This window comes from Hyla sarda, chromosome 6, assembly GCF_029499605.1.
Source record: "Hyla sarda isolate aHylSar1 chromosome 6, aHylSar1.hap1, whole genome shotgun sequence".
In the NCBI taxonomy this organism is placed as follows: Eukaryota; Metazoa; Chordata; class Amphibia; order Anura; family Hylidae; genus Hyla; species Hyla sarda.
The window spans coordinates 287,187,262-287,210,095 of NC_079194.1; the positions used below are offsets into that span (position 1 = coordinate 287,187,262).

The 22,834-nt window shown below is 44.4% G+C and overlaps 2 protein-coding genes across 3 annotated transcripts in view; one reads left to right on the forward strand and one right to left on the reverse strand.

The window, feature by feature from the left end:
• The window catches only part of LOC130277193 (hatching enzyme 1.2-like), a 38,716-nt gene extending 20,759 nt beyond the window's left edge, over positions 1-17,957 (reverse strand). The window contains exons 1-5 of one of the 2 annotated variants that reach the window (XM_056527601.1): positions 17,682-17,957; positions 14,506-14,667; positions 3,974-3,998; positions 3,053-3,184; positions 22-139 (exon numbers count right to left, since the gene is read on the reverse strand). In XM_056527601.1, the coding sequence (XP_056383576.1) occupies positions 22-139; positions 3,053-3,184; positions 3,974-3,998; positions 14,506-14,529 (299 nt within the window). In that variant the 5' untranslated portion in view covers positions 14,530-14,667; positions 17,682-17,957. Of the gene's footprint in view, positions 1-21; positions 140-3,052; positions 3,185-3,510; positions 3,559-3,973; positions 3,999-5,873; positions 5,980-14,505; positions 14,668-17,681 lie in introns of those variants that run through there. The other variant, XM_056527600.1, reaches the window with a different exon arrangement.
• The window catches only part of LOC130277520 (high choriolytic enzyme 1-like), a 52,968-nt gene continuing 45,510 nt past the window's right edge, over positions 15,377-22,834 (forward strand). The window contains exon 1 of the mRNA XM_056528195.1: positions 15,377-15,472. Within this exon, the coding sequence (XP_056384170.1) occupies positions 15,418-15,472 (55 nt within the window). The 5' untranslated portion in view covers positions 15,377-15,417. The remainder of the gene's footprint in view (positions 15,473-22,834) is intronic.

Sequence of the window (22,834 nt, forward strand, 5' to 3'; positions counted from 1 at the left end):
TTCACTACATATAAGACTTACCCTGTGTTGTTTTGTATAGTGATATAGTCCTTCTCAGAAGATCTGTCTATAAATCGGATGCAGGTCACAGTAGAAAACTCTTCCAAAGCCGATCGAATAAATGTTTTATCTGAATCAGCTGGGGAAGGGGAATGACAAGTGTTAATCAACAACTTATATTAAGTGACTTTCTACAAGAGGTTGTGTTATCGAGGACAAGAAAACTGATCCTCTACGCAATGAAAACATTAGCAATCAGCTGTGATCTCTAGGAGAATGAGGCAGAAATAAGTGTTCAATTTCCCTGCAGTGCCCCCACAGGTGAAGAGTGGCATTACATGGTGTCTGTTCAAATCAATAGGCTGTCAGTGTAATGTATGTATGTTGTCGGGGGAGACACACTCTTTGTTGCTAAGCTTCTCATATTATTATGATCTTTTTATACCTAGGCCAGTAACTACGACAAGGGGGCATCCACTACGTCTAGAGGAAAGAAGGTTTCACCATCATAACAGACAGAGATTCTTTACTGTAAGAGCAGTGAGACTATGGAATTATCTGCCACATGATGTTGTGATGTCTGACTCAATGAACAAGTTCCAGGGGGGTCTGGAAAAATATAATATTACAGATTATGGATACTAGATTTATGGGGATAAAAGGTTGATCCAAGGATTTATTCTGATGCCATATTGGGGTCGGGAAGCAATTGGGTAATTGGCATCAGCCTCATGAGGGATTTTTACCTTCCACTGGATTAATGGACTCAACCTTATGATCTATGTAACTATTTAATCCTTTTGTTCTTCCTAGATAAGAATGCATGGGATATCATAAGGCTATCCTTCATATCAGATAGAGATAGGTATAAGGCTATCCTTCATATAAGATAGAGATAGGCATGAGGCTATCCTTCATATAAGATAAGGATAGGCACAAGGCTATCCTTCATATAAGATAGGGATAGGCATAAGGCTATTCTTTATATAAGGTAGGTATAGGCATAAGGCTATTCTTTATATAAGATAGAAATAGGCATAAGGCTATCCTTCATATAAGATAGGGATAGGCATAAGGCTATCCTTCATTTAAGATAGAGATAGGCATAAGGCTATCCTTCATATAAGATAAGGATAGGCACAAGGCTATCCTTCATATAAGATAGGGATTGGCATAAGGCTATTCTTTATATAAGATAGGGATAGGCATAAGGCTATCCTTCATATAAGATAGAGATAGGCATAAGTCTATACTTCATATAGGATAAGGATAGGCATAAGGCTATCCTTCATATAAGACAGGGTTAGGCATAAGGCTATTCTTTATGTAAGATAGGGATAGGCATAAGGCTATCCTTCATATAAGATAGTGATAGGCATAAGGCTATCCTTCATAAAAGATAGGGATAGGCATAAGGCTATTCTTTATATAAGATAGGGATAGGCATAAGGCTATCCTTCATATAAGATAGTGATAGGCATTAGTGTTGAGCGGCATAGGCCATATTCAAATTCGCGAATATATGGACGAATATTCGTCATATATTCGCGAATATTCGCATATTTGTAATACCCTCGTTTTATTTTCACATACGCGAAAATTCGCGTTTACGAAAATTAGCATAAACAAAAATTTGCGCATGCGAAAATTTGCATATGCTAATTTCGCATATGCGAAAATTCGCACGCCAGTCTCACACAGTAGTATTAGAGCCTTCTTTACACCACACAAGCTGGAAGCAGAGAGGGATGATCACTGTGATGTGTACTGTGGAAAAAAAATACGAATATTCGTAATTACGAATATATAGTGCTATATTCGCGAATTCGCGAATATGAGATATTCGCGAATAAAATTCGCTTTGCGAATATTCGCGAGCAACACTTATAGGCATAAGGCTATCCTTCATATAGGATAGGGATAGGCATAAGGCTATCCTTCATATAAGATAGAGATAGGCATAAGGCTATCCTTCATATAGGATAGGGATAGGCATAAGACTATCCTTCATATAAGATAGAGATAGGCATAAGGCTATCCTTCATATAGGATAGGGATAGGCATAAGACTATCCTTCATATAAGATAGAGATAGGCATAAGGCTAGCCTTCATATAAGATAGGGATAGGCATAAGGCTATCCTTCATATAAGATAGAGATAGGCATAAGGCTATCCTTCATATAAGATAGGGATAGGCATAACGCTATCCTTCATATAACATAGGAATAGGCATAAGGCTATCCTTCATATAAGATAGACTATTGATAGGTATTCAGAATATTGGTCAGACTAGATGGGCCTAATGATTCCTACCTGCCGACACATTCTATATTTCTATGCTTCTATGTCTAAGCTGCCAAGATGTCTGGTTGTGACTTTCTCCCATCTCCCATTGAAAACATATGCACTTAAGGCTAAAACTAGTGAGAGGTTGCATTGAGACTCTGTGTACACTGGCACTGTGACCTCCATTCAGAAATAGGTGATGGCGGTACTGATAGATTAAGTTTATTACGGATTCCTGTTGGTTTTTGATGGGGTCCATCAAGGTTACAGTGTTTTTGAAAGCATGAATAACTCTACATAGTTAACCATTTTGATTGTGGCCAAACAACAAAAGTGCAGGTCTTCACCCATAAGGCCAGGTCTACGCTCATAATTCCAGGTCTACACCCATAAGGCCAAGTCTACACCCATAAGGCCAGGTCTACACTCATAAGGCCCAGTCTACACCCATAAGGCCCAGTCTACATCCATAAGGCCTGGTCTACACCCCATAAAGCCCAGTCTACACCCATAAGACCAGGTCTACACCCATAAGGCCAGGTCTACACCCATAAGGCCAGGTCTACACCCATAAGGCCCAGTCTACACCCATAAGGCCCAGTCTACACCCATAAGGCCTGGTCCACACCCATAAGGCCCAGTCTACACCCATAAGGCCAGGTCTACACCCATAAGGCCAGGTCTACGCCCATAAGCCCAGGTGTACACCCGTAATGCCAGGCCTTATAGTATCTACTAATAAGACAATCATTGAGACAAACTTACTGAAACCTGAGTTCAAGACGATGGGCACGTTGACTACTCCGTCCACTATACTCCATTTGCAGGAAGAACATTTTCTTGCATTGCGTCCAGGTGGCAAAGCAATATCACCTTCAGTCAATGGCCTGGAAACACCTAGTGAAATGAGGAACAGATGAGCTGGTGTGGTAGGTATCAATACATGATGGATGAAGCCACGTTCAATTGATGGAAATGAGAAGACATTGATGGTCCCCCAGTACTATGTTGATGTAAGACAGCTTTCCATAGTGGGGGAATGAACTATGTTGAGGGCACTTATGGTGCATAGAGGTTCAAGGCCCATAAGACAAATGGTACATCTGATCCAAGGATGTCAGTAAAGAATCTCACTTAACCCCAGGACTCTCTGAGGGCATTTAGAGTCTTGACATGGTTGTTGAAAGGAATTGAAGAAAGGGGGTGGGGGTTAAACATCTTACCAATATTTGCAGATAGAATAAAATCCGATATGGTCACCTGATCCTCTTCTGGTAGGAAATAACAATTAGAATCTTATCATTTAGTTCAGATTCTCACAGAAATAACTTGGAGACAAATGTATACAACCTATTACCATTGTGGGTAGATTCAGTCACATTGAAATGGTGCTTATTGACTTTGCATATACAGAATGTTTATTTTAACAGTTTTTTAATGGCAAATATTTGCCTAAAGTTAATATAGCCCTGAATTGTCATGCCAAAAAATGGCCACAAATATGGTAAAAAAAATTATTTAAAAAAACAGCATAAAACAAATAAAATTCACAGAAAAAAAACTAACAAAAAACAGGCTTTAAAAAAATTGAAAAATTCATTTTTTCTTCTTAAATTGAACCCTAAAAAATAGCATGTAACAATAGCCTCAATATTTAAAAATGGCTGTTTATAACATTGTACTTACCCAAGTGTTGAGATGATAATGGAGCCTATGAAGAAAAATAAATATTAGATTAGTGTCATGTTATATTTTTTTTAGAAAAACTGTTGTAATAAGTCCTTAAAGGGGTACTCTGGTGGAATATATATATATATATATATATATATTTTTTTTTTTTTATCAACTGGTGCCAGAAAGTTAAACAGATTTGTAAATTACTTTTATTAAAAAATCTTAACCCTTCCAGTACTTATCAGCAGCTGTATACTGCAGAGGAAGTTCTTTTCTGTTTGAATTTCCTTTCTGTCTGACCACAGTGCTCTCTGCTGACACCTCTCAGGAACTGTCAGAAACTGTCCAGAGCAAGAGCAAATCCCCATTGCAAACCTATCCAGCTCTGGACAGTTCCTGACATGGGCAGAGGTGTCAGCAGAGAGCACTGTGGTCAGACAGAAAAGAAATTCAGAAAGAAAAGAACTTCCTTTGGAGCATATGTGATGTCCCAGTACGGCATATGTTCCTACAATCCTGTCAGGTTGAGTCTTTGTGCATCCTCAGGGCTCGCCTGCAGTGTTCCTCCATAATGTGAATGAGTTGTATATTAAGTGCAAAGGACCTTTGAAGTGGGTTACATGATTGTTGGTCACATGATAATATTTGTCACATGTTTAAGTCATATGTTTGTTACCCAGAGAGCACCAGGTGACCAGGTGACCCGCAGTTGGCCCCCCTTTATAAGAGGGGGAGGTATTACAGTCTCTCTCTTGTGTTTAACTTTCTGCTGAGGTTCAGTCCAGTCCAGATGTCTCAGGGTCAGTGTCCAGCACATCTGGAGGCCTCAACCTAAATTGCAGCCACAAGTCAGTAAGTCATCTTTATCTGCTGTCATCATCTTCAGTCAAGTCAAGTCAATTGTAGTCAGCATGACCTGCACCTATAGTCTCTCAAGTCACTGCAAGTCCCAGCAAGCTGTGAGGTCCCCTGTGTTACTGGTCACCCTTCTGGGATACTGGTTGAACTCTATAGACTGTACCATCTGTCTACTTCAGTAAAAGCTACCGTTAACCTGCCTAACCTAGGACTAGCGGTTCTGCCTTCGGGTGGTTACATAGACAAACCACGCCCTGGTGTCACGAACATGAAGGCGTTATTACCATCTACCCCTGGGCAACACCATCTGCCTCTTACACCTCACATCACACCCCGTGGCTCACCACACTGATAAGTACTGGGAGAATTAAGATTTTTAAATAGAAGTCATTTACATATCTCTTTAACTTTCTGGCACCAGTTGATTAAAAAAAAATAAAAAATAAAAAATTTCCACCAGTGTACCACTTTAAACAATGAACAGACCCCTGCACTATTAGGTTATGTTCACATGATGGAATTCTAATGTGGAATTCCACACAGAGATTCCATAGCAGCAGAGTCCCATTGATTTTAATGTGATTCTGCAGCGCTGTTAACATAGAAGAATTTCGCACTGGAAACATCTGGCATGAAAATGTAAATTCCGGTGTCTGCAGAAAGAATAGACATGTCCTTTCTTTCTGTAAACTCAGCACGGAAATGCATTGCCGTCTATGAGATGGCCCATTTCTGAGCGGTCCTAGCACCGCTCCGCTGTCAGAAAATTTTCCATGTGGACATTGCCCGTGTGAACATAGCCTAACAGTGTTCCGCAACATGTGGCCCACCAGCAGTGGCAGAACTACAACCCCCATCATGCCATGACTGCCTGCAGTGAACCTGCCCTTACTATGAATGCCTATACCACCCATTATAGCAATGGTGTGGCTCCATGTGCCGGTTGCAGAAAGAAGGGGCACCAACAAGTCCCCCTTCCTAGGCAAGGATATGTATCTACAGAATATTTGCTCCGGGTACAGGAAATCATAGTTTGGATCCAGCTAGGACCTACCTGTAATGGCAAAGCAGATCCAAGGGTCCATACTGCTGCAGATACGAATAGTAGTATAAAATGGGCCATAGCTATTCCACATTGATCAATGGAGAAGAAGACTGTAGGAAAGATTTATAAGCCTCCAGACAATGGGGATATCCAATCAGAATAGACTATGGAAGAGTATTTACTCAATGGGATGGGAATAAGGATCAATGGTATTATCCAATCTCAACGAACATCTACATATCTACAGGAGACTAACACGTGATAATGAAGGCTATGGGTGACCCCCAACACAAGGCCATAAAGACAGTCCTGGGTAACTACTTAGATGATAACATCTGCAAATGACCATAGACTTACTAGAGGGGCTCAAAGTGTTATCTCTGAAGACCACAACACATTGTCACAATGTTAGGTGGAGATAGACATATCTCTTTACAGGCTGAAAACCAGACTGCATGGCTACTCCAACGGCATTGTCAGCAAATGAATGGAGGGGGATATGGACAAAACAAGGGGAAATAAAACACCAGACTTTTAAATTCTGGTTGGGGGGATGGGGGATGGGGGGGGGGGGATAGTCAGACACCATAGAAGCCCATTTTATTATTTGCTATCTATGAAAAACTATCAGTCTGCTCAGCTGCTTCTACTCTGTAACAGATTTGACAGCAGGCTCAATGTGCCAGGTTGCCTAAAAACCCTGGTTACATCACTTCTCAGGGGCTTAAAGGGGTAGTCCGCTGCTCAGCGTTTGGAACAAACTGTTTCGAACGCTGGAGCCGGGAGCTCGTGACGTCATAGCCACACCCATCATGATGTCACGCCCCCTCAATGCAAGTCTATGGGAGGTGGCGTGACGGCTGTCACGCCCCTCCCATAGACTTGCATTCAGGGGGCGTGGGGGTGACATCATGAGGGGGCGGGACTATGACGTCACAAGCTTCCGGCGCCGGCTCCAGTGTTTTTTTTAAATCAACCGGTGCAAGAAAGTTATATAGATCTGTAAATTACTTCTATATAAAAATCCTAAACCTTCTAGTATTTATCATCTGCTGTATACTCCAGAGGAAGTTGTGTAGTTCTTTCCAGTCTGACCACAGTGCTCTCTGCTGACACCTCTGTCCATGTCAGGAACTGTCCAGAGCAGGAAAGGTTTGCTATGGGGATTTGCTCCTACTCTGGACAGTTCCTGATATGGATAGTGGTGTCAGCAGAGAGCACTGTGGTCAGACTGGAAAGAACTACACAACTTCCTCTGGAGCGTACAGAAGCTGATAAGTACCGGAAGGATTAAGATTTTTAAGTTGAAGTAATTTACAAATCTGTTTAATTTTTCTGGCACCAGTTAATTTGAAAACTTTTTTTCCTTTCAGGGTACCTCTTTAAAGGGGTTTTCCAGCATTTAAAGGGGTACTCCGCCCAAGACATCTTATCCCCTATCCAAAGGATAGGTGATAAGATGTCTGATCACGGCGGTCCTGCTGCGGGGGACCCCTGCAATCTCTCCTGCAGCACCCCGAGTCATCACTGCACGGAGCTAAGTTTGCTCCGTGCATGATGACTCACCATACAGGGACCGGAGTATCGTGATGTCACGGCTCCACCCCCACGTGATGTCACACTGTTCCCTCAATGCAAGTCAATGGGAGGGGGTGTGACAGCCACCACTCCCCCTCCCATAGGCTTGCATTGAGGGGGCGGAGCATGATGTCATGACGGGGCGGAGCCGTGATGTCACGATACTCCGGCCCCTGTATGGTGAGTCATCACGCACGGAGCAAACTTAGCTCCGTGCAGCGGGACCCCCGCAATCAGACATTTTATCCCCTATCCTTTGGATAGGGGATAAGATGTCTAGGGGCGGAGTACCCCTTTAACAACTTATCCCCTATCCACAGGATAGGGGGTAAGTGTCTGCACAGTGTCAGCACATATTCCATGGGAGATACCCAAGAGCCGACCACCCCTCCATGCAACAGAAAGAACCCCGTTTATGAGATAAGATAGGGGATAAGTGGTTAAGTGTTGGACAACCCCTATAAGCTCAGCATATACATATTATATAAAATGTGGACAATGTGGTCGGAGTATAATGGAGCTTACTGAGACCACAATGAACAAGTGTTATTTCTTGCAGCGCCTCCACAGGCTAAATGAAGCATTACATAGTCAAGTCAATAGGTTGTTTGGCTCTTTATAACCATTGACGAAGAGAATAATTAATATATAGAGTGTAATAAAATGAGGTCTAATGTGGACAAGAACTCTACAAAAAAAGCAAGAAAAGAACACTGGGAAACGGAAAACCTGAGAAGTCCACTTCTGTATTCTATAGTATTTTTAGGGTAGATAGAAATACAATCTTTGGATGTTCTGTCTGTATCCTCCATGCACAGAAGTGATCATGTATTTCCGTGAAGAGCCCTCGGTAGTGTCACTAGTCAGTGAATGTTGTCATTGTTCCTCCTATAGATCTGTACCTTGCCTGGAGCGATGCATAAGCCGCCTCCTGAACCTTGAATTGTTCCCCTCCACCCTAAGTTGTGTATTGTGACCACAGGTGGTGTCTCTCGCTGGCTCAGTTTTCTTTGTAACTACCCAGATTGATCTACAAGACATTGTCTGAAAATAGGACTGGTAAACAAGACTGTCAGCAGACTGGATATTCCCAAAGATATGGATGACCTCTGAAGCCTACAATGCAGGGTCACCATGAAATCACTTAGGCCTCATACATGAGCTGTGGGAATGGAGTCCACAGAGTCCTTACAGTTCCGTACGACAGCTCATAATTTCTCCCTATGGTACCATAACATAGAGATATTCACTCCTAAAAGCAATTCTTCTTGAAATAAATCCCCTTTTAACTTGAACATGGCAGGACTTGGACGTGTAGTATGGACCCATGGTACAATGTAGTATTAAATGCCAGACTTTTAAATATATATATTCATTCATTCATATAATGCATTGATGTATAGGGTTTGGCAGAGCGGCAGCCCTCTTAGGCCTCATACACATGACTGGTATAAGTCAGAATGGTATGCTGACACATATCGTGGCTTGACACCCCGAAACACATCAGTTTTTTTTCCCACTTTATGATTTACTTGTATCTTTTAAATATGATCTAAATAAAACTTTGTGTTTTAACTAATCCTCATGCTGGAGTTGGAGTGCCAGGAATTTTTTCATTCACTTGACACCAGTGGGCCCATTGACTTTAAAGGGGTTTTCTGATCACAAAAAATTGATGGCCTATCCCTAGGATAGGTCATTAAAGGACTACTCCGCCCCTAGACATCTTATCCCTTATCCAAAGGATAGGAGATAAGATGTCTGATCGTGGGGGTCCCGCTGCTGGGGACCCCCACAATCTCGGCTGTGGCACCCCAGATATCCGGAATGACTGGCGATATAGAGGCTCGTGACGGCACGGTCATGCCCGCTCGCCCCCTCCCATAGACTTGCATTGAGGGGTCGTGGCCGTGACGTCACGAGCGGGGCACAGCCATGATGTTTCGAGCCTCCGGCGCAGCACCCGATGCTCTAATCGAATGTTGAGTGCAGCAGGGGTCCTGTCGCTGCAATCAGACATCTTATCCCCTATCCTTTGGATAGGGGATAAGATGTCTAGGGGCGGAGTACCCCTTACACATCTTATCGGTGGGTTGCCAATGCCCGGCCCCAATCAGCTGGGTGCCAGAGCTACAGAACCAGGAGGAAACAGCTGGTGCTGGGATAACCTGGCGAGGCTACCGCAGTACTCAGGCAGAAAAATCTGATATTGGCTAGGAGGCGCACACCCGATGATAGTGAACAATTGCTGACTTTATTAAGTTGTACAACTTGTAGTACAAATGGGACAACGTGTTTCAAAGGTTCATCCTTCTTCTTCAGGTCCTTTCGAAAGATGAACCTTTGAAACGCATTGTCCCATTTGTACTACAAGTTGTAAAACTTAATAAATTCAGCAATTGTTCACTATCCTCGGGTGTGCGCCTCCTAGCCGACATCGGATTTTTCTGCCTGAGTACTGTGGTAGCCTCACCAGGTTATCCCAGCACCAGCTGTTTCCTCCTGTATCTTCACCACTGGCACAGCGGGACCGACAGCCGGCAGCCTCCCGATACTGCAACCCATTACATGCGATCGCCAGTGTTGTGCCTACCTGCACAACACCCACAGGTGAGCAATATTCCTATTCCTGGCAAACTGTCCAGCCTAAAAAATTGGGATTAACTGCACTATATAGCGTCATCTCTGCTTCTGTCCCCCTCTCCTCCAGAACTGCAGAACCGGCATGCACATAGAAGCCAGAAGCAGGTGGCTCGTTTCTCGGTGTAGTGGCTGTACCGTGTTGCTACAGCACAGCTTCCATTAATCTCAGTTAAAGGGGTACTCCGCCCCTAGACATCTTATCCCCTATTCAAAGGATAGGGGATAAGATGTCAGATGGCGGGGGTCCCACTGCTGGGGACCCCCGGGATCTCAGCTGCAGCACCCACCTCAATGGCTTCCGGCAACGCTGGAGGCTTCGGATCCCGACCAAGCGAGCGGAAGAGCGTGACGTCACGACTCCGCCCACGTGTGACGTCACGCCCAGCCCCTCAATGCAAGTCTATGGGAGGGGACGTGGCGGTCGCCACGCCCCCTCCCATAGACTTGCATTGAGGGGCCGGGCATGACGTCAAACGGGGGCGGAGTCGTGATGTCACGCCCCTTTAAAGCTGAGCTCCAGCATAGCCATTAAACATAAAAAAAACATTTATGGACCAAATGTAGTCTACGTGGTGGTTGCTTTTGGGTCCCACAACACAAAGTAGATGTTTAAGACAGATTGAACATAGTCACTAGTAGACTTGGTTGAATTAAACTCAATGGCCCTGATTTACTAAGAGTGGAGTTTAGTTTTCTTAGTAGTTTTTTTTTTTTTTTTTTTACAAACAGGTATTTTCCCACGGTATTTACAAAAGTTTCCCTACATTTTGCACTTTTGTCTATGTTTTGATTTTTTTTTTTTTTTTTTTTTACACCTGCTCTAAGCTGTGGGGTTCTCCAGAGCTCAAATCCACCACTTTTCCGTGGAAACCTTAGAAAATATGTTGGGATTTTTGGAAAATGTTGGGGACACTCCAATTTTTTTGTGACCCCCAACCCCTTTCCCCGATGGCCCTGCCCCTTTTTCGGGTTTTCTCAGTAAAATGGAGAGTTGGTTGTTTGTTTTTTTTCTATTCTGACGTAAATTCTGGCACAAATTCTGGCACAATGTTTCTGGCACACAACTCGGCAAAGCATATCATGGGTTTACAGTAGTAAATAAGGGCCAATAGGTCCATCATGTGTGCCATAGTCTCCAACTGCATCATATTGTCCTAATGAAATTCACGTTTGTCACAGTGTGATGCCAACAAATGGCACCAGATTCCCAGATGCCTTTTTTAGTGTTTTACTAATGTCTTTTTGACACTGAGTTGACTTGAGACTTGTTCACAGTTACAGGACCCCAAGGAGCCCCCAAGATCTGCCATTGTCTTACAACAGGAGATGCAAACACTTATATAAGTACCTCATTTCTGGAGCATCACAATATAGGGTCAACATTTGACTTCTGTGGTTGGGATAAATGGGACTTAGAAGTCATTGATAATGTCTACGACGTCCATTTGTGTGTCTCCGATTTCATGCACCGCATGGCTGATCATTGTTTTCAAGAGGGAATCTGTTGGCATCTGTTGGCGCCACACAGCGGTGATTGTAAGATTCATTAGTATCACCAAGTAAAGTGGCTTTTAACCCCTTAACGACCACGGACGTAAATGTACGTCCTGTTTTGGCGGTACTTCGCGCACCAGGAAGTACATTTACGTCCTGTGTATGCCGCGGCGATCCGATCATCTATAATGGGGGACGGAGGTCCCTTCACCTGCCTCTGTCCGTCTCCCGGGGTCTTCTGCTCTGGTCTGAGATCGAGCAGACCAGAGCAGAAGATGACCGATAATATTGATTAGTGGTATGCTCTATGCATAGCACTGAACAGTATTAGCAATCAAATAATTGCTATAGATAGTCCCCTATGGGGACATAAAAAGTGTTAAAAAAAAAAGTAGAAAAATTTAAAAATTAAAAGAAAAAAAAAATGAAAAATCCCCTCCCCCAATAAATATTAAAATTGTCAGTTTTTCCCATTTTACCCCCAAAAAGCGTAATTTTTTTAAAATAAACATATTTGGTATCACTGTATGCGTAAATGTCAGAACTATCAAAATATAATGTTAATGATCCCGTACGGTGAACGGCGTAAACGTAAATTTTTTTTTTTAAAGTCCCAAAATTCAGATTTTTGGTCAATTTTATTCCAATTTTTTTTTTTATAAAAAATGATCTAAAAGTTTTATATATGCAAATGTGGTATCGATAAAAAGTACAGATGACGGCGCAAAAAAAATGAGCCCTCATACCGCCCTATATACAGAAAAATGAAAAAGTTATAGGTGGTCAAAATAGGGCAATTTTAGATTACTGATTTTGTACAAAATAGTTTTAGAATTCTTTTTAGCGGTACAAAAATATTAAAGTATCTAGCCATGGGTATCATTTTAATCGTAGTGACCCACAGAATAAAGAACACATATAATTTTTACTGTAAAATGTACAGTGTGAAAATGAAACCCTCCAAAATATGCAAAATTTTGGTTTTCATTTAAATTTCCTCCGTAGAATTTTTTTTTGGGGGTTCACCGTACATTTTATGGTAAAATGAGAGGATTCTTTACAAAGGACAATTGGTCATGCAAAAAACAAGCCTTTATATGGGTCTGTAGATGGAAATATAAAAGAGTTTTGGATTTTAGAAGGCGAGGATGAAAAAACGAAAACGCAAAAATAAAATTGGCCTGGTCCTTAAAGGGATCTTATCCCCTATCCAAAGGAAAGGGGAAAAGATGTTAGATCGCTGCGGTCCCGCTGCTGGGGACCCCGGGGATCGCTGCTGCGGCACCCCGCTATCATTACTGCGCATAGCGAGATCGCTCTGCACGTAATGACGGGCAATACAGGGGCCGGTGCATCGTTACGTCACGGCTCTGCCCCTCGTGACGTCATGGCACGCCCCCGTCAATACAAGTCTATGAGAAGGGGCGTGGCGGTCGTCACGCCCCCTGCCATAGACTTGCATTAAGGGGACGGGCCGTGATGTCATGAGGGGCGGAGCCATGACGTCACGCTGCTCCGGTCCCTGTATCGCCCGTCATTACGCACAGAGCGAACTCGCTCTGTGCAGTAATGATGGCGGGGTGCCGCAGCAGCGATCCCCGGGGTCCCCAGCAGCGGGACCGCGGCGATCTAACATCTTATCCCCTATCCTTTGGATAGGGAATAAGATGCGAGGGGCGGAGTACCCCTTTAAGGTTAAAATGGGCTTGGTCCTTAAGGGGTTAATGGTGAGATTGTAAAGTTCAACATTTACAATTTTTGACTCAGGATGTGCTTCCTCTCAGAAAGTCTATGTAATACTTGTCCATCGAGTCCAGTGCACGCTACAGAATATCCGTCCAGAGAAGTTCTGGGCGGACGTTTTGTGTGCAGCAGGTGCCACCATCATAAATCGGCGCTATGATCATCCCTTTAATGAAAACGCATTTCCGCACTTTTCTTCGTCAAGAGAGTAAAAATCATCCTTTCGATGAAGTGAGGATATGAAATTTCCTTATCGAGATTTCTGCCATTGAAATCAGATGGTGGGTACAGTGCAGCAGAATCCCATCATCTCCGCCCAGGTTCAAATTGGAAATGAAGACATCTCACATCCCAGACCTGTGAATAAGGAAACGTGGACTGATCTACCGGTGTTAACTCATGCAGAGACATAGAAGCCAGATAGACAATGAAAGGCGATATTGGATTAACATCTATGTATTATCAGACAATGGTAGCCAATCACAAGGTTAGAACCAGGATATAGTGCAAGACAGCTATGTTTATCAGCTACAATCTATAGAAATGTTATGCAAATTTGTCAATCCTCTAATTCAATTCCAATCTGCTTGAATATAATGTTGAGTACATTTACAGTAAATGCGGTCGAACTCGAACCTGACAGCTCGGCGATCGATTGCTATAGTCTGCATTAAGGAGTCCAGGATGACAGGCTCAGGTCTCCTAGGACTGTATCCATGCAAAGGATAGAAGATAAGTTTTAGATTGCAGGCGGGGGACCATGAATTTCCTGCATGGGGGCCCCGGCTCTCCCCAGGAAGGAGGCATGTCAAATCCTGCACAAAGGGGCGGCCGACAAACCCCCTCCATGTATCTTTATGGGAGAGACGTTCGGCTATCTCCAGCTCTCTCATAGTGATACATGAAGAATTCCTGCCATACTTACCTCCCCTGCCCTCCTGCTGCTCCCACAGTCCGATCTTACTCTCCAGGCTGCGCTTCTGTTCTGTCAGTTTCTAATGACGTCACACTCCCCTGCTCAGCAATGTGATTGGCTGAGCAGAAGCTGGCAGAACAAAAAATAAGCTAGGACTGGAAGTTCTGACAGCAAGAGCATTGGGGGAGTGGGGGAGGTAAGTATTTCCAGGAAAAATAGAAAACTTTGCCTACTCCTTGTGCATTAAGACAGGAAATTGGTGCATACTCCTCTCTCTCGCTGCTCGATCATCCTGTCCTGGCTGTACTTCTGTTCTGTCAGTTTCCGATGACGTCACGCTCCCCTGCGCAGCTATGTGAATGGCTGAGCAGAAGCTGGTAGAATGTTAGGGGAGCCGGGACCAAAAGTTCAAGAGGAGTTCAGTATTTCCTGGCAAAAAGAAAACTTTGTGCATTAAGACAATAAAATGGTGCATACTTACCTCCCCGACTCTCCCACTGCTCCCACTGTCAGATCTAGTCCCTGATCCACCCCTGTTCTGCCAGCGTCTAATGATGCCATGCTCTCCTGCTCACGAATGAGATTGGATAAGCGGATGCTGGCTGAATATGAGGACAGCCGGGACCGGTAGTGAGAGGCGCAGGAGAGCAAGGAAGGTATGTACAGTATGTGCTTTTTGTTGTCTTAATGTTTAGGGAGGCAGTAAGCAAAGTTTAGTTATGCGCCATATATCATATACTTATTGTGATGGTTGTGATGAGGGTTGTGATGAGATGTAAATCTTGGCTCTTTGTTAATTTGTTGACCCCGGATGGGCACTAAAGTGCCCATCCGGGGTCAACAAATTAACAAAGAGCCAATGACATAGAAAATGGGTGCAATGACATAGAAAATACCCTGCATCTCACAGGAACCTACTATACATGAAATACTAGACATTTTATTAAATTTCTCTCTGATTTTATTTCTTACACCCTGAGGTGAAAATGTGGAATCTAGTATGGCAGACGTGTAAGACGAGCTGCTCCTTGAGTGTTCTCAGCGAGCTCCGGCCCATTGGCTGCTATTATGTTTTGTCCTTGCATTTTTGTTAAACTCCCTAAATAGGTTAATGTAAAACAGACTTCAAGGTATCCAGAGGCGCTCGCTACCGTATCCAGCTAACATGCAGGCCGGAAAATGCCTCGCAATTATATGCTATCTACTGAGACCCTGCCTGTTGTTACCCTACCAGGTGAGACATGGGGGGGGGGGGGGTCATATCTTTTTCTGTATCATGATCACTAGTTAGTTCGGTTCGAACTGGGCCTAAGGAATTTTGTGGGTTCAGAAATAATGTTTTATAGAAGTTTACCTTGCATTATAACTGATATCTTATATGGGATCACTGTGCTCTCTGCTGCTGCCTCTGTCCATGTCAGGAACTGTCCAGAGCAGCTGACAAGTACTGGAAGAATTAAGATTTTTTAATAGAAGTCATTTACAAATCTGTTTAACTTTCTGGCACCGGTTGATTTTAAATAAATTGTTTTCCGCCAGAGTAACCCTTTAATATTCTGAGCTTATTCACTTATTTAGGCTTCCTTATAGTTGTCATTGCGCCATTTTTCTGATACAGAGGGCCAAATTCCCTGCATAGACATATTTGCAACATCCACCATACATGCAGGGGTACGTGCAATGAGGCATTATGGAGCAGGCTCTGGAGCCAAGTGTGCTCCACACAGGCAGGGTATAATAAGAGATCTACAATAACAACAGGCCAATATATATATATATATATATATATATATATATATACACACACACACACACACTATATATACAGGGTGGGCCATTTATATGGATACACCTTAATAAAATGGGAATGGGTGGTGATATTAACTTCCTGTTTGTGGCACATTAGTTTATGTGAGGGGGGAAACGTTTCAAGATGGGTGGTGACCATGACGGCCATTTTGAAGTTGGCCATTTTGAATCCAACTTTTGTTTTTTCAATAGGAAGAGGGTCATGTGACACATCAAACTTATTGGAAAACAATGATGTCCTTGGTTTTAACGTAACTTTATTCTTTCATTAGTTATTTACAAGTTTCTGACCAATTATAAAATGTGTTCAATGTGCTGCCCATTGTGTTGGATTGTCAATGCAACCCTCCCCTCCCGCTCTTCACACACTGATAGCAACACCGCAGGAGAAATGCGAGCACAGGCTTCCAGTATCCGTAGTTTCAGGTGCTGCAGAATGGACAAAACTAAAATTGGAACAGGACCCTCAGTTTACGCAGAAGATTTTGTTCAGTGATGAGGCAAACTTTTATGTGAATGGTGAAGTTAACAAACAAAACCACCTCTATTGGTCTGACACTAACCCACATTGCATAGATCCCTCCAAGACTGTAGGAACACAAAAATTGATGGTATGGTGGGGTATATGGGGTACAAAGATAGTGGGGCCATTCTTCATCAATGGAAACCTCAAGGCCACTGGATATGTGAAATTGCTCCATGATGATGTGTTTCTCTCTTTATGCACTGAAGCTGGCACGTTCCCTGAGTTTCTCCAGCAAGATGGTGACCACCACATTATGGGTGTCAGGTCCGAGCATTCCTAGATAAACAGTTTCCTGGAAAGTGGATTGGTCATCGTGGGCCAGTTGAATGGCCCCCAAGGTCTTCCGATCTGACCCCCTTAGACTTTTATCTTTTGGTCATCTGAAGGCAATTGTCTATGCTGTGAAGATACGAGATGTGCAGCACCTGAAACTACGGATACTGGAAGCCTGTGATAGCATTTCTCCTGCGGTGTATATAGTAGTATATAGCAGTGTATACGGATCCTGGAAGCCTGTGCTAGCATTTCTCCTGCGGTGTATATAGTAGTATATAGCAGTGTATACGGATAATGGAAGCCTGTGCTAGCATTTCTCCTGCGGTGTTGCTATCAGTGTGTGAAGAGTGGGAGAAGAGGGTTGCATTGACAATCCAACACAATGGGCAGCACATTGAACACATTTTACAAGTGGTCAGAAACTTGTAAATAATTCATGAAAGAATAAAGTTACGTTAAAACCAAGCACATAATAGTTTTTCTTGTTAAATTCCCAATAAGTTTGATGTGTCACATGACCCTCTTCCTATTGAAAAAACAAAAGTTGGATTCAAAATGACCAACTTCAAAATGGCCACCATGGTCACCACCCATCTTGAAGAGTTTCCTCCCTCACATATACTAATGTGCCACAAACAGGAATGTGGTGTCCCGGTACCGTATCCTATCCGGTACCTGCGTGTGTGGGTCCCCTTAGCCAGAGTCCCTAGGACATCGGGGTCCCCATTTTCTAGTTCACCCCTGGTCACCTCTCATCCCGATAGTTATTGCGCTAATAGTTTATTTAGGAAGCATGTAAATATGATATCAATGTCTATAAATAGTTAATTACCTGTCTATAGTGTAGCAGGACCTGCGGGTCACGTGGTCAGGTGAACTCTATGGTATTTCTTCTTAAGGACATTTGGAGGTCCCTGTGACGTAGTCAATCCCATCACACTGTGTAACAGTGAATGACAGATGTTCGGACCAATCAGATTCACCCCACCCCTGCCCATATAAGGGAGCGGAGGCCATTGTTCTTTCTCTTGTTCCCGGGCTGTCAAACGAGCAGGATCTGCGCAGCTGTGAGTTAGGCCTGAGCCTTGCGGCAACAGCTGATATATTCAGGATCCCGATTGTATCAATCCCTAAGCACTCTGCAGGATCACCGGACCTTATCTATCCCCTAAATCCGGACGGATCTGCAATAATTACCCTAAATTCAGAGACTTTAATTTCATTCAAGGTCCGCAACAATTGTCAGTCATTGAGATATATAGAGACTGTTTGCCTGTGACTGTTATTGTTCAATGGATGTACTGCCTGCAAGCATCTAAGTAAAGTTCTTCAAGTTAAAGTTCAACTGCTTTGTGGATCTTCAGTCATTTTATTACATGCACCTAACGTTACTGGGAAGGGCGGCGATAGGCCGGAGAATTACCTCAGCATACTAGCCCTCAGCCTGGCGTCACGAACTATAGGGTTAACATTAACCTCTCATTTACCAAAACAATACCCGCACTACCAACACCCCCCAAGGGCTACCACAAAGCCTTTTTGGCGTTGCACGAACAGGATACGGGTGTGTGCCTACTACAGTCGCCATTAGTGAAAGTGTACTCCCCCCCAGAAAAAGAACTTTATTCATGTGCTGTAAACCGAGTTGCTGTGTACAGGAACGGTGCTTGTGGTGCACCATACAAGGGGGCCAAGAGAAAAGTAAGGGGGGAGGCGAAAATTCTGTTACAACTGAAATGTGTAAACTACGCAATGAGTTCATGCTGCGATCCTTTGGTCCGGTTGGCACAGGCGGAGCCGAATTGCTGCCGGAGAAGCCCGCGAAGAAAGCCCGCGCTGTGCCACACCCCGCCCCTGGGCGTGGCCACCAAGTTGCAGTGTCGCAGCCGAAAGGGAACTCAGAGATACAGGAGTCATTTCGGGAGGGACCGGAAGTCGGGGCTGCACCGATAGTGTCCTTCCTGCCGGGCACCATTTTGGAGAAGCCCACTATAAAAGACGCCAAGCACAGCGACCTCTTCAGTCTGCACGGAGAGCCGGAGAGTACAGACATGGCGAGAGCAGCGTTCCACATGGTGAAGTTAGCAAAATGGCGCCGGAAACACGGAAAGTTGTGGCAGTTGCAGCCCAACTTTTTCAAGAGCTTGCTGACCGTTTGCAGTGGTTGTCATTAGACAAAGAGGGGGCCTGCAATCTTCCCCCACTGCCTGATGATGACGACGATTGGCCAGAGACACCTCCAGCGGAAAGCTGGCTAGGAGTCTAGTAAACTAGCCTTAGACTCCGCTCCCTGATATGGTTTAGTCATTGTCCACACAAGTCCAGCGGATCCACTTCCTCAAGCCGTTGGCAGTACCTGAGACGCAAGCTATGGCTAAATATATCCAAGAAAACCTACAAAAGGGATTCATCCGGAAGTCCACCTGTCCAGCCGGGGCTGGATTCTTCTTTGTAGGAAAAAAAGATGGTTCCCTTCATCCCTGTATTGACTATCGGGGTCCTAAACAAAATGACGATCAAAAATCGTTACCCTTTGCCTTTGATTTCTGAACTTTTTGATCCTTTACGGGGAGCCAGAATCTTCTCTAAATTGGATCTGCAGGGTGAATACAATCTTATTCAAATGGAAGACAGCCTTTAACACCCGAGATGGCCATTTTGAGTACCTTGTCATGCCTTTTGATCTCTGCAACTCTCCCACTATCTTCCAAGAATTTGTTAATGACATCTTCCGAGATCTGTTGTATACCTGTGTAGTCGTCCATCTGGATGATATTCTTATTTTCTCTCCCAATTTGGAGGCTCATCGTTTCCATCTGGTCCTTCAGCGTCTCTGGGAGAATCATCTGTATGCCAAGCTTGAAAAATGCCTCCTTGAGAGAACAAGTCTTCCATTTCTTGGTTACATTGTCTCCCACCAAGGTCTACAGATGGATCCTTCCAAGCTTTCTGCAGTTTTGGACTGGCCACGTCCTACTGGTCTACGGGCAATTCAACGATTTTTGGGGTTTGCCAATTGCTACCAACAATTCTTTCCACACTTTTCTTCCTTAGTTGCCCCCAATTGTAGCACTTACCAAAAAGAACTGCAATCGCAAGAACTGGTCTCCTGAGGCTGAGGAAGCTTTCTCTCGGTTAAAACCTACCTTTGCTTCTGTACCTGTTCTCTCAAGACCTGACCCTGAAAAGCCATTCTTTTTGGAAGTAGACACATCATCCGTAGGAGCTGGCACAGTTTTAACTCAGAAAACCCCCAAAGGCAAGAATATGACCTGTGGTTTTTTCTTCAAGACCTTTTCACCTGCAGAGAGGAATTACTCTATTGGCGATCAGGAACTCCTCACTATAAAACTTGCCTTAGAAGAATAGCGTAATCTTTTGGAGGGTTCCACACATCCAGTCAGCATCTTTACGGATCACAAGAACATTTTGTATCTTCAGTCTGCGCAACATCTGAATCCCCACCAGGCAAGATGGTCGCTCTTCTTCTCAAGGTTCAATTTCTTATTTAATTTCCGTTCTGCAAACAAGAACATTAGAGCCGATGCACTCTCCGATGCACCCTCCCTGGTAGCTACCTGTGCTCGAGACAAGACTCCTCGGCAGAGACCTGCAGGCCTCTTACAGCCTCTTCCTATTCCGGACACTCCTTGGTTTCACATCACTATGGATTTTATCACCGATCTGCCTCCATCCTATAACAATACGGTCATCTGGGTGGTTGTCGATTGGTTTTCCAAGATGGCTCATTGTATTCCATTGCCCGGTTTACCATCTGGTCCGCAACTGGCCAAACACTTCCTTCAGCATATCTTCCGCTTACATGGCCTTCCGTCTCACATCGTCTCGGACCGCGGGGTACAATTTGTTCTGGTGAGCTGTATGCACTCGTCTAAAGATCAAGTTGGATTTCTCATTTTCCTACCACCCACAATCTGATGGAGAGAGTGAACTAAGTTCTGGGAGAATATCTTTGTCACTTCGTTTCGACCCGACAGGATGACTGGGTCGACTTTTTACCCTGGGCGGAATTCTCCTACAACCATAGAGACTCTGAGGCCACAAAGTCTTCTCCATTTTTTGTTGTCTACGGTCTTCATTCTTGTCTCCTTGGACGTGCCAGCTGTTGAACTAGTTTGGGATTTCACGTCCATCTGGCAACAGACTTCAAGTCTCCTCCCATTTGAAATCTCAGGCGGATAAGAAAAGAAGACCTCCTCCATCCTTCTCTCCTGGTGATAAGGTTTGGTTATCCTCCAAATATATCAGTTTCAAGATACCCAGTTACAAGTTGGGCCCTCGTTTCCTGGGACCGTTTGAGGTTTTACAAAAGATTAATCCAGCAAACTTCGTCTGCCTTTTTCTCAACGCATTACAAATTCTTTCCACGTCTCCCTCCTCAAGCCAGTTGTGATCAGTCGGTTCTCACAAAAGTATGTTGCTTCCATTTCTGTTTCTGGTTCTTCTGATGTCTACAAGGTCAAAGAGATCTTAGCTACGAAAAATGTGGTGGACTGGAAAGGTTTCGGGCCAGAGGAGAGAACTTGGGAGCCGGAGAAAAATATCCTGGACCGTGACTTACTTCGGAACTTTTTGAGACCAAAAAAGAGGGTGAGACCCAAGGAAGGGGGGGAGGGCTCTCGCTCCGGTGGGTCACTCCAGCTGGGAGCCTTCTCTTGCGTCGCCCTCAGCTCACAGCAGTGCTGCATGCAAACCCCAGACTGCCACTCACCTTCTGTCCTCTTCTTTCCCCAGTGGTCCTGCTCCTCGCATTGTGGGGCGTGCTAGTTGCGAGCCCCGCTCTGTTCTCCTCCTGCTGCCTGTCTCTGCCGGCATGCGCGTCCCTGCCTCCTAGGGCATGCGCGCACGGTTCTTCTAAATTTAAAGGGCCAGTGCACCAATAATTGCTGCTTGTCTGAAACCAATCTTTTTTAGTTCTAGCACTTCCTACTCTTCCCTGACGGATCTTTGTACCTTGTGCCTAGTGAATGCTTCCTTCTCTGTATTGCCTATTAGTGTTCCAGACCTCCTGCTTGTGACCTGACCTCGCACCTTTGCTGCTTGCCTCCTGACTTCGTGCCTTCGACCTGACTACGCTTCTTTGCTGCCTATCCTTGACCTTCTGCTACGACTGACTATTCTTGTGTACTCCAGTGTCAAGTTTCACCTAGGCAGCCTGTGTGGACGAATCGTGTCAGGGGTAGCAACCTGGGTGCCGACTGCCACAGCAAGACCATCCCGCTTTGCGGCAGGCTCTGGTGAAAACCAGCTGCACCTTAGACTCTGCTCCCTGATATGGTTCAGTCATTGTCCAAACAGGTCCAGCGGATCCACTTCCTCCAGCCATTGACACTATCTACAGGAGAAGCTACTTACTCAGAGCCTATTTACTGAGAAACGACCTATTGTGGGCATATATACTAGAATAACTACCTACCGTGGCCCCCATAAACCGGAGAAAATACTGTGGTGGCCCAGTATGGGAGTTGTTGCCCCGTACTCTTGCTGCTCTGTCCGGCAGCCTCCCTTGAGTGTCCTCTAGGCCCCTTGTACTTGTTTCCCCCCTGTATACATGTTTTGCTATGTATTATTATATATAATGTGTTGTTGGTTTAAGAAATGTACCATGTGATTGTTACCCAGGAGGTACCAGTGACCAGATGATCCCAGGGGTGACCTATGGGCTCCCTGCTAGTTTCCCCCATATAAAACCTCTCTTGTTCTCTTGTTGCTGAGGTCCAGTGCAGTCAAGTCGAGTCTAGGTGTGTGTCCATAGTCATTGGAGGCCTCAAGTCAAGTCTGCAGCCACAGTCAATTGCAAGAAAGCTACAGTCATAGCTTTGTCAGTCGTCAATCAAGTCGGTCCCTGTCAGCAACTGTCAAGTCAGCGTGGCCTGCCTCAAATTGTCCAGTCCTACTACAAGTCCCAGGAAGCCATTAAGGTCTCTGAGTTACTGTTCACCTCCTTGGGCCCTGGCTGAACTG